Source organism: Bufo bufo, chromosome 1 (assembly GCF_905171765.1).
Source record: "Bufo bufo chromosome 1, aBufBuf1.1, whole genome shotgun sequence".
In the NCBI taxonomy this organism is placed as follows: Eukaryota; Metazoa; Chordata; class Amphibia; order Anura; family Bufonidae; genus Bufo; species Bufo bufo.
Window position 1 is genome coordinate 258,722,324 of NC_053389.1, and position 12,833 is coordinate 258,735,156.

Genomic DNA, 12,833 nt, shown 5'->3' on the forward strand with positions numbered 1-12,833 from the left:
ATGGCCAACCTGCGGCTCTCCAGCTGTTGCAAAACTACAACTCCCAGCATGCCCAGACTCCCTACAGCTATCAGCCTACAGCAGGGCATTGTGGGAATTTTAGTTTTACAACAACTGGAGGGCCGCAGGTTGGCCATCCCTGATCTAGGGTAATGGCCCATACAAATTAGATGAACGCCTGCTGAACCTGCTTATTTCAGAGGACTGGCCAATTATCTACGAGTAAAAAAGAAAAAGTAATCTGTGCATTTTAACGAAATGCAGAGCATTTTTGTAAATTTTCTTTCTCGCACATTCCATTGGGGGACACAGACCATGGGTATAGCCTAGGTCATTACTAGGAGGAAACACTATGCAAATAAAAAAAGAAAGCTCCTCCTCCCTGGGCTATACCTCCATGTTCCACCGGGAAAACCCCAGTTCTTGCTTAGTGTCGGATAAGGAGGATGACATTCTTTCTACTCCCGTTTATTTTTTTGCTGTGGACGCAGGGTCGCAATTCTGCTTCCCTGGTCTCTTGGTGGAGCAAGCGCCGGGGTCGAATTGACATCCCCGGCTACCTCCCACTTTCCCCCAGAAGTTATGTGGAACAGGGCTCGATTTGCAGCTCCGGCGGCCTACCAGATTCGGGGTCACCTTCCTGCCCTCCTCCAGATCACTGCCACTCCTTGTGCCAGCTGACTGAGAGGTGACCTCCGCTGGTGTGGATTTGAGGGGCGAAGACTACAGGACGCAGATAAGTACACTGCCTCCCCTGTCTCCCGGTGTGACGCTAGGACCGCTTGGTGGGGGGGTTTGAGGGGGGAAAGGATACATGTCTGGGGCATCGCTACATGAGCGGCTACTTCCCGGCTTCCCTCGGCGGTGTCTAGGGGGCGGTCTCTCCTACCCTTCCGGCAGCCGCGTCTTGTTATTTTCATATTTCCTGCGCCTCCTGGCGCGATTTGTGGGCGGCGCTCTGTTTTCTGCTACTTCCGGCTCAGCGCTCTCGGCTGCTCCGGCTCCACTCTTCCCGGTTGCGTGCTGCAGGAACGGTAGGAGACCCTGGCCCCTTCCATTGCTGGATTACCGCCATCATGCCAAAACCTGGGGCCTCACAAAAATCCAAGTCGGCCCCTCTGGGGCTATGGAAGGTTTGCTGCTTACCACTTTCGGTCTCTGGATCCTGTGACTCTTGCTTTGCCTCTGGACAGGATCATCCTCTCGTCCCTCCTCCCCCTTTCACTCAGCCCAGTCCTCCCTCCGCCCTGTCGGAGCCCGCGGAACCCGCCTGGGCCTCTGCCATTTCTAGGGCGGCCGCTGACTTAGCCCAAGTCTCTCGGGCCACCATGGCTTTCATGGAGCGCATGGCGTCTACGAATCCTGCGGCTAACACCATACCGCTTCCCAGTGGTTCCCACAGAGGACGCTCAACTACTAAGAGGCAGCGTACACAGCAGCATCCTTCCTCGGATGATTCTGCTTCCCCTCCTCGCCTAGAGGCCCGTTCAGACACTTCCCCTCCTCGCAGGGAACATAGATCGGAAGGGGAAAGATCCAGTTCTGACGAGGACACAGAGCTGGAGCCCTCGCCCAAACTGTCTACTATGGTGGCAGACTTGGTGGCAGCGGTCCGGGATAAGTTTGATATCCAGGGGGAATCTCCTTCCGCTGGTAGCCAGGAATTCCCTCTTTTCTACTCGAGGAAACCTCAAACGGTTGTATTCCCCATACATGGCGAGTTCGACAAGGTCCTCTCTAAGGCCTGGGACCGCCCGAATCACCGGTTTTCTGCCACGAAACGTATGGATACTTTTTATCCTTTTCCTGCAGAAAATGTGCAGCAGTGGTCTTCTCCTCCTAAGGTTGACCCGCCGGTGGCCAGATTGGCTAAGAATACGGCCATTCCTGTCTTGGACGGTTCGTCCCTACGGGATGCAGTTGACAGGCGTTTGGATTCTGTCAAAAGCCATCTTCACTCTGGCAGGCACTGGCCTGCGGCCCGCTTTTGCCTCAGATGTCTCAGGCGACGAAGTTTCTCTGCGAAGCTTCCTTTGATGTTAGCATTCTTTTTGTGCGTATCTTGGCCCTTTCGGTCACACAGCGTAGAGAAGTCTAGTTGAAGGTTTGGGACGCTGAAGCTTCCTCTAAGCGTTCCCTCACTAACCTCCCCTTTTTGGGTTCCAGGCTTTTTGGTGCTAAGCTGGACGAGATCATCTCGGACGTGACGGGGGGCAAGAGTACCAACCTGCCCCAATCTAGATCCAAGCGCACCTTTGGAGGTCGGTCCTCCGGTTCTAGGAACCAGTCCTTTCGTCGCTTCTCCTCTTCCAGATCTGCGGCGGCTTCCTTCCAGGGTGGCTCTCAAGACTCCCGTAAGAAACCTGCCTTTAAACCCCAGCCTTCCTGGCGCCCGCGGCCACAATCAGCCCACCCTGCTGCTCCCAAGCAGTCTTCCGCCTGAAGGGGCGCCCCCACCTCTTACGGTGGGGGGCCGATTGCTCTCCTTTCAACAGGTCTGGAGAGATCATATCCAGGATGCCTGGGCCCTGGAAATTGTAACATCTGGTTACAAAATAGAATTCGCTTCCAGGCCTCCGGAGCGTTTCTTCTCTTCTCGGCTTCCGGGGGATCCGGTCCGGGCCTCGGCTCTTTTGCAGGCGGTCTCTTCCCTTTTGGACAGGGGAGTGATTGTTCCAGTCCCCTTGGAGGAGCAGGGCGCAGGTTTCTATTCCAACCTGTTCGTGGTGCCAAAGAAGGAGGGATCGGTGCGTCCTGTTCTAGATCTGAAGCTGTTTAACAGGTCTCTGCGGGTCCAGAGGTTCCGGATAGTGTCCCTCCGATCCGTTATTGCTTCTCTTCTTCCAGGAGAATACCTCGCGTCGGTAGACATACAAGACGCCTATTTGCATGTCCCTATAGCAGAATCTTACCACAGGTTTCTGCGCTTCGCTGTCGGCGGGCAGCATTACCAGTTTGTCGCCCTGCCCTTTGGACTGGCTACGGCCCCTCGGGTATTTACGAAGATCTTGGCGCCGCTCTTGGCGCTTCTCCGTACCAGGGGCATATCTCTGTTGCCATATCTGGACGACATGCTGATAAATGCTTCCTCCCTTCCCCAGGCCAGGGACAGCGTCCGGATCACGGTTCAGACTCTGGAGCAGTTCGGCTGGCTGATCAATGCCCAGAAGTCATCTCTTCTCCCCTCACAGAAGTTGACCTTCCTAGGGATGGTTCTGGACACCACGGCAGCTCGGGTATTCCTTCCGAGTTCCAAGTCCTCTCGAATTCAGGAATCTGTATCTCTCCTACTGCGCTCCCGACGACTCTCCATCCGGGAGTGCATGAGGGTTCTGGGTGGGGGTGCACCGAAATTCCGGCAGCCGAAAATATCGGCCGAAAATGCACCTAATCCACTTCGGCCGATATTGTTACATATCGGCCGAAAATATGGGGTGTGGGATTTGTCACCTACCATCTGCGGGCGGGCGGTTTACTTTGTCACTGCATCTTTATTTTACCTTACAATCGTGAGGCTCCAGTAACTAACAACTCTGCAGGCAGAGCGGAGGCCGGCGTAACATCACTTACTCACGTGACGCGCCTGCTCCGCCACCTTCATTCATAAAGTGGGCGGAGCAGGTGCGTCACGTGAGTAAATGACGTTACGCCGCCCTCCGCTCTGCCTGCAGAGTTGTTACTGGAGCGTCACGATTGTAAGGTAAAATAAAGATGCAGTGAGTGATGCTGTGAGCAGCAGGGCCGGGGCTGTTATGGGTAGGGGGATCGGTCTATGGCACTGCTATGGGGAGGGGGGATCTGTGCACTGTTATGGGGAAAGGGATCTGTGCACTGTTATGGGGAAAGGGATCTGTGCACTGTTATGCCCATAACAGTGCACATATCCCCTTTCCATAACAGTGCACAGATCCCCCTCTCCATAACAGCGCCACCCACAGATCCCCCTCTCCATAACAGCGCCACCCACAGATCCCCCTCTCCATAACAGTGCCACCCACAGATCCCCCTCTCCATAACAGCGCCACCCACAGATCCTCTCTCCATAACAGCGCCACCCACAGATCCCCCTCTCCATAACAGCGCCACCCACAGATCCCCCTCTCCATAACAGCACCACCCACAGATCCCCCTCTCCATAACAGCGCCACCCACAGATCCCCCTCTCCATAACAGCGCCACCCACAGATCCCCCTCTCCATAACAGCGCCACCCACAGATCCCCCTCTCCATAACAGCGCCACCCACAGATCCCCCTCTCCATAACAGCGCCACCCACAGATGAATTTCATTCATGAAAAAGAATTATTAATAAAATCATTTAAAAAAAAGTATTTTAAAAGTATTTGGGCAAAAAGGCGGTTTCGGTTTTCGGTCAAGGGCATCCTGAATTTTCGGTTTCGGACCAGAATTCTCATTTCGGTGCACCCCTAGTTCTGGGGCTGATGGTGGCCTCCTTCGAGGCCGTCCCCTTTGCCCAGTTTCACACTCGGCCTCTACAGCGGGTGATTCTGTCCTTTTGGGACAGGACGTCGCGCGGTCTGGCATCTCGAGTCCGTCTGCCTCCTCGGGTTCGGGCGGACCTCTTGTGGTGGCTGTCCCCCCAAAACTTGATCACAGGGAGGTCCTTTCTTCCGATCTCCTGGACAGTCGTCGCCACCGACGCCAGCCTCCTAGGTTGGGGTGGTGTTCTACAGACCCGGACGGTGCAGGGGCTTTGGTCGGCGGAGGAGGCCCGCCTTCCGATCAACGTGCTGGATCTCAGAGCAATTTTCCTCTCCCTTTCTCACTGGACTCATCTCCTGGCAGGTCTCCCGGTATGGGTCCAATCGGACAATGCCACCGCTGTGGCTTACGTCAACCACCAGGGCGGGACCCGCAGCCGGACGGTGATGCAGGAGGCGGAGAGGATCCTCCAGTGGGCGGAGACCCATGTTCCAGTACTGTCGGCAGTGTACATCCCGGGGATCGACAATTGGAAGGCGGACCTTCTCAGCCACAACACGGTGGATCCAGGAGAGTGGTCCTTAAATCCGGAAGTTTTTCAAGGACATCTGTCGCAGGTGGGGGCGCCCGGGTGTCGACCTGATGGCGTCCAGGCTCAACAACAAGGTTCCCATGTTTCTGGCCCGTGCTCGCGACCCGAAGGCATACGGAGTGGACGCGCTGGTGTCTCCGTGGCGAGGCTTCCCTCTCCTTTATGTCTTTCCGCCTCTGCTACCGAAGGTCCTTCGCAAGATCACGTTGGAAGGGATTCCGACCATTCTCATCGCCCCCGATTGGCCGCACCGCGCCTGGTTCTCGGACGTCACTCGGATGCTGGCAGACGTGCCGTGGCCTCTTCCTCTCAGGGAGGATCTACTGTCTCAAGGACCGCTCTTCCACCAGAATTTACGGTCGCTGCGTTTGACGGCGCGGCTGTTGAGACCGCCATCCTGAAGAAGAGGGGCTTCTCGGACTCTGTGGTGAAGACCATGATCAAGGCCAGAAACCCAGTTTTATCCCGTATATACTATCGTACCTGGAAGGCCTTTCTTGTCTTTTGTGAGAAACTGGGCGTTTTTCCCATTCGTTTCTCGGTTCCGGTGGTCCTCTCCTTTTGTAGTGTCCCACTACGTAAAGGTGGGCACTACTAAGGGTTATGTTGCTCCCACCTTCTGTGGGAGAATGGTGTTTTGTATTGCATTGTAATGCCATGTTTATTCCTGTGTACCAGGCCTGTTAGGGGTGTAGTTTCTCCTACCAAGCTGTAGAGGGAGCTAGGGCACCCCCTAGTACAGGGCTGGCCAACCTGTGGCTCTCCAGCTGTTGTAAAACTACAATTCCCATCATGCCCTGCTGTAGGCGGTCTGGGAATACTGGGAGTTGTAGTTTTGCAACATCTGGAGAGCCTCAGGTTGGCCATCCCTGCCCTAGTATATATAGTTAGGCCCAGACAGGAAAGGGGGAGGGCAGTATATTCCAGGAGGTTAGTTAGTACAGTCTAGCCTGCCTGAGGTTCCTGAGCAAAAGAAGCTCAGAAGTTGCACCAGGAGAAGAGTAATGAATGTGGAAAAACCAGCACTCGCTCAGGTGCACGCTGCCCGGGAGAAGAGGCCACTCCACAGCAATGGTACAGGAAAAGAATCCCAGCAGTCGTGTCTTGATGCAAATAAGGTATTGTTTTATTCCATAAACGGAAATAGTCCTATAACCAGGACGCGTTTCGGCGATGTGCCTTCATCAACAGGTATATCCAAAAATGATCTAAACAAGCTATATATACTAAAGGTACCACCCACAGGGGCAGGAGGTCCATCCCATAAGGGGAGTGGCCACAAAAGGATATAATTGACATTAATGTAATACAATATAATATAATGGTGAACAAACAAAAGACACTTGGATAGATATTCTAGCTTACATATTGTTGACAATTTTCTTGTGCATTATTCAGATAGTTGACGTCTGAAAGATAAACGATAAATGAATTATAAGTTATAAAAACGCAACAGAATTTTATAGATGCATAACCTCATATTCCCTATTAAGGCCTCTAGGGTGCAATGTATCCAGCGTGTGGATCCAAAAAGCTTCCCTCCGTAGCAGAATTTTCTTGATGTCGCCCCCCCTCCGTGGTCTAATCACCTGTTCCAGAACCTGAAATTTCAGCTGGGCTATGGAGTGTCTACATTTTTAAAAGTGGCTTGGTATGGGTAATAACAGATTTTTGGTTCTAATAGTCGATTTATGTTTATTAATTCTGTCCCTCACTGCCTGCATTGTCTCTCCAATGTATAGCAGACCACAAGGGCATTTAATAAGATAGATGACATTTGAAGACTCACATGTAAAGAAACCCTTTACTTCAAATGGACGTCCAGTATGTGGATGGTAAAATATAGGGCCCTTTATGATATGTGAACATTGGAGACAATGCAGGCAGGGGAACGTACCTTTACGTGGTGTCGATAGTACACTTTGACGCAACCGGCATTTGGTGCCCCCTATGTCTGCTTTAACTAACATGTCCCTATAACTAGGGTTCTTTCTGTTGCAGATTAGGGGTGGACTTTTAAATTCCAAAACCTCAGGATAGGCCTTACCCAACAAATGCCAGTGTTTCCTGACAATGTTGTCAATCTGTATATTGAATGGATGGAATTTATGTATGAATGCTATCCTAGCATCGTCCGTTTTATTGGAGTTCACTCTCACAATCGATTGGTCAGCACCACTATCAGATAATATATTTAAAGGATATCCTCGTTCTTAAAATCTAGTAGTCATTTCCCCCAGCCTCTGATTCTGTATAAATGGATCTGAAACAATCCGTTTCACCCGCTGATATTGAGATTTGGGTATTGATCTCTTTAAAGACGAGGGTGTGCACTTCTATAATGTAGGATGCTATTTCTGTCTGTCTCCTTCCTGTAAAGGTCAGTGTATAATTGACCCTCCTGATTTTTTATGACCAATGTATCCAAAAAGCTAACCTTGTCTCTATCACATGACATAGTAAACCGCAGACCCTCACATGCCATGTTCAGATCATCAATGAATGCCAACAGGGTCACACGCGGCCCCGCCCATATGCAAAAAATATCATCGATAAACCTTTTACAAATTAAGATGTTTCCACTATATAACTCATTAGTATAGACATATGCTTCTTCAAATGCAGCCATGAATATATTTGCATAGGGCAGGGCCATGTTCGACCCCATCGCGGTCCCACGCTTCTGAAGATAATAATTATCCCCAAATAGAAAATAATTCTCCATTAGAACAATCTCCAACAGATGTACAAGAAAGTCACGTGTGGTGGTGAATATTCACTAATTTCCAAGATTTTAGAGACCGCCTGAATCCCCTCCCTGTGGCCAATCGACGTGTAAAGACTAACAACGTCTATGGCCACAAGGAGGCTATCCTCAGGAACATGACCCAAATCATAAATCATTCTCAAAAAATGAGGTGTATCTAAAAAAATAAACTTTGTATTCTTGACAAGTGGCATCAGGGCTTTTTCTAAGACCATAGCCAATGGGCTAAAAATAGAATCAACTGAGGACACAATTGGGCATCCCGGAGGGTCTATAAGGGTCTTATGCACCTGGCAAGATATTTAACACCGGGGTGATTGGAGATTGTTTAATCAGGAATCTACTCACCTTATGGAGGACAATACTCTAATGATAAAACCTGCTGATAAGGGGGGTTCAATTGTGGTGATGGGTAGGGAGAAATACATAAATGAGGTCATGAGACAGCTGTCTGACTTTCAAACATACCAATTGCTTGATAGAGATCTGGTTTGGAGAATTAAAGAGAAAATCATCACTTTGGTCAAGCGTTTTGAAACAGCTGGGATTATTGATCCAGATATGAGTAGATTCCTGATTAAACAATCTCCAATCACCCCGGTGTTATATATCTTGCCAAAGGTGCATAAGACCCTTATAGACCCCCCTGGACGCCCAATTGTGTCCTCAGTTGACTCTATTTTTAGCCCATTGGCTATGGTCTTAGAAAAAGCCCTGACGCCACTTGTCAAGAATACAAAGTCCTTTTTATTAGATACACCTCATTTTTTGAGAATGATTTATGATTTGGGTCATGTTCCTGAGGATAGCCTCCTTGTGACCATAGACGTTGTTAGTCTTTACACGTCGATTGGCCACAGGGAGGGGATTCAGGCAGTCTCTAAGATCCTGGAAACCAGTGAATATACACCATCTACACGTGACTTCTTGTTACATCTGTTGGAGATTGTTCTAATGGAGAATTATTCTCTATTTGGGGATAATTATTATCTTCAGAAGCGTGGGACCGCGATGGGGTCGAACGTGGCCCCCCCCTATGCAAATATATTCATGGCTGCATTTGAAGAAGCATATGTCTATACTAATGAGTTATATAGTGGAAACATCTTAATTTGGAAAAGGTTTATCGATGATATTTTTTGCATATGGGCGGGGCCGCGTGAGACCCTGTTGGTGTTCATTGATGATCTGAACATGGCATGTGAGGGTCTGCGGTTTACTATGTCATGTGATAGAGACAAGGTTAGCTTTTTGGATACATTGGTCATAAAAAATCAGGATGGTCAATTATCCACTGACCTTTACAGGAAAGAGACAGACAGAAATAGCATCCTACATTATACAAGTGCACACCCCCCGTCTTTAGAGATCAATACCCAAATCTCAATATCAGCGGGTGAAACGGATTGTTTCAGATCCATTTATACAGAATCAGAGGCTGGGGGAAATGACTACTAGATTTAAAGAACGAGGATATCCTTTAAATATATTATCTGATAGTGGTGCTGACCAATCGATTGTGAGAGTGAACTCCAATAAAACGGACGATGCTAGGATAGCATTCATACATAAATTCCATCCATTCAATATACAGATTGACAACATTGTCAGGAAACACTGGCATTTGTTGGGTAAGGCCTATCCTGAGGTTTTGGAATTTAAAAGTCCACCCCTAATCTGCAACAGAAAGAACCCTAGTTATAGGGACATGTTAGTTAAAGCAGACATAGGGGGCACCAAATGCCGGTTGCGTCAAAGTGTACTATCGACACCACGTAAAGGTACGTTCCCCTGCCTGCATTGTCTCCAATGTTCACATATCATAAAGGGCCCTATATTTTACCATCCACATACTGGACGTCCATTTGAAGTAAAGGGTTTCTTTACATGTGAGTCTTCAAATGTCATCTATCTTATTAAATGCCCTTGTGGTCTGCTATACATTGGAGAGACAATGCAGGCAGTGAGGGACAGAATTAATAAACATAAATCGACTATTAGAACCAAAAATCTGTTATTACCCATACCAAGCCACTTTTAAAAATGTAGACACTCCATAGCCCAGCTGAAATTTCAGGTTCTGGAACAGGTGATTAGACCACGGAGGGGGGGCGACATCAAGAAAATTCTGCTACGGAGGGAAGCTTTTTGGATCCACACGCTGGATACATTGCACCCTAGAGGCCTTAATAGGGAATATGAGGTTATGCATCTATAAAATTCCGTTGCGTTTTTATAACTTATAATTCATTTATCGTTTATCTTTCAGACGTCAACTATCTGAATAATGCACAAGAAAATTGTCAACAATATGTAAGCTAGAATATCTATCCAAGTGTCTTTTGTTTGTTCACCATTATATTATATTGTATTACATTTATGTCAATTATATCCTTTTGTGGCCACTCCCCTTATGGGATGGACCTCCTGCCCCTGTGGGTGGTACCTTTAGTATATATAGCTTGTTTAGATCATTTTTGGATATACCTGTTGATGAAGGCACATCGCCGAAACGCGTCCTGGTTATAGGACTATTTCCGTTTATGGAATAAAACAATACCTTATTTGCATCAAGACACGACTGCTGGGATTCTTTTCCTGCACCAGGAGAAGAGTCTGCCTCCTGAGAAACTAAGTTCCTATAAAAGTACAGTGCAGAGCCAAGTTGATTCCAGCCAAACAGAGAGAGCTAAAGGGCAGAAGGATATATTTACAGCAAGGAGACATATACCAGAGGAAGTTTTCCCTACCCAAGGATAAAGCCAGCAATAGGGCATACGGGCCTTGGAGAAAGTCAGACAGGATTCTGAGAAAGTGCAGCCTGATCTGTAAGTGTTTAACCCTCTGAGTATCTTGCAAGAACATTGCCTGCCGTGTTATATAAAGCCTGCCTGTCACAACCTTTTACACGTGAAACTGACTAAAGACTGTAAATAGTTGAACTGTTCAGTAAAAGGAAGTTTTGGTTCACTGCAACTTGTGTTCCTCAATTATTACTACAAGAAATCGGTGTGCCACCGTTACCGGCACTGGCGTCACAAACTTAAAGGGATCTTGCCACAGGCACACTAAACCTACAACACCCAGGGCACCTCACCTACCATCTGGCCTGGTCCCTATACCCAGAGAGTGCCCCAGAGGATCCATGTGCCAGCTTCTTCATCACTGCTGTACGCCTGCCCAGGGTATATAAAAACTGTGAGTACCAAGAGCAACCCTCGGTTTGTTAACTACCCCTGTGACCTCACATTTGCTCACCCTGCAGGGCTGCGTACTGCACTTTCTCCAGTCGGGTCTTGAGATGGGGATGTCGTTGAGCTCTCTGAAGGGTCAGGTCACTGCTCTGGCCATTTTCTTTCAGCGATCCCTGGCTCTGCTCGGTCCAGTGAGGACCTTCCTACAAGGGGTGGCGCATTCGGTCCCTCCGTATGTTCCTCCCCTGCCCCCCTCGGACTTGAACTTGGTTCTGTCTTCCCTCCAGGCGGCTCCCTTTGAACCTTTGAGGGAGGTTTCTTAGAATTTTCTCACCTGGAAGGTGGTCTTTTTGGTGGCGATCACCTCGATCAGGAGGGTATCGGAGCTGGCCGCGCTTTCCTGTAGGGAGCCCTTTTTGGTCTTCCATCAGGATAAGGCGGTGCTGCGTCCGGTCCCTTCATTTTTGCCCAAGGTGGTCTCCGCCTTCCACCTTAATGAAGATATAGTCCTGCCCTCTTTTTGTCCATCTCCGGCGAACCGCAAGGAGCGCGCTCTCCATTCCCTGGACGTTGTCCGGGCTCTGCGCGTGTACCTGTCGGTTACTGCCTCTTTCCGCCGTACGGATTCCTTTTTCGTGATTCCGGAAGGGCCTCGTCTTGCGGCTTCCAAGGTCTCGGTAGCCCGATGGATTCGGTCGGCTATTGCCACGGCTTATCGTGCCCGTGGCAGGGTTCCCCCAGCTGGGGTTACCGCGCTCTCCACGAGGGCCTCCTGGGCTAGGCGTAATCGCGCCTCGGCATCTCAACTTTGTAAGGCAGCCATCTGGTCTTCCTTGCATACCTTTACAAAGTTTTACCAGTTGCACTCTTTGGCATCGGCTGATGCTGTCCTTGGGCGCAAGGTATTGCAGGCGGTGGTTCCTGTTTGTCCACTGGGCGTTTTCTCCTGGAGGTGCTGGTTTTTCCCACCCCATGGACTGCTCTAGGACGTCCCATGGTCTGTGTCCCCCAATGGAATGTGCGAGAAAAGGAGATTTTTTGTGAAACTCACCTGTAAAATCTTTTTCTCGTCTTTTCCATTGGGGGACACAGCTCCCTCCCATTCTTACCTGTTGTAGGAAGGGTTGGTTTAGTTCTTCGGGTCCTGAAGGTTTTCGGTTCGATGGCGGTATTCCGTTGTTCTGGTCTCTATGGCTTTGGTCTCCTTCTCCTACTGCCTTTGCACGCACTGGGGTCCTCCCGGTGGAACATGGGGGTATAGCCCAGGGAAGAGGAGCTTTCTTTTTTTATTTGCATAGTGTCTCCTCCTAGTAATGACCTAGGCTATACCCATGGTCTGTGTCCCCCAATGGAAAAGACGAGAAAAAGATTTTACAGGTGAGTTTCACAAAAAATCTCCTTGTTCCCACTTTATAGGTTGGAGTTTGATAATCAAAAAACACGATTAGAAATTCAACTGGAATACAGCCGGGGGCAAGTGAAGAAAGTAACAGAAAAGATGACAAAGTTAAAGGAGACTTTGCATAAAGAAGAAGAGGAAATAAGAAAACTGAAAAAGGTACAATACGTTTCTGTGTGGCATTACAGTTAAGATTCATGTTGGTTGCATTAGTTTAATATTAGCTTTAGCTGATTTACTATCCCTGAACTGGAAATTGAGTCCACAGCACTAAAACATGGAATGGAAATATGAATTCTAGTTTCCTTCACAGCAGCTGGGCAATACAAAAAGACCATTTGAGAGAATCCTCTGTCCACAGACTGCTGAAACGGCTGCTTAACAGAAATAATACGAAGGGTTTATTAAGTGATGTGCTTTTCATAAAGCATTGAAGGG

General features: G+C 49.0%; 1 protein-coding gene across 1 annotated transcript in view; it reads left to right on the forward strand.

Annotated features, from left to right (window-relative positions):
- The window catches only part of SMC1B (structural maintenance of chromosomes 1B), a 171,911-nt gene that overhangs the window by 117,138 nt on the left and 41,940 nt on the right, over nucleotides 1-12,833 (forward strand). Inside the window, exon 16 of the mRNA XM_040439136.1 lies at nucleotides 12,413-12,554. Coding sequence (XP_040295070.1) covers nucleotides 12,413-12,554 — 142 coding nt within the window. The remainder of the gene's footprint in view (nucleotides 1-12,412; nucleotides 12,555-12,833) is intronic.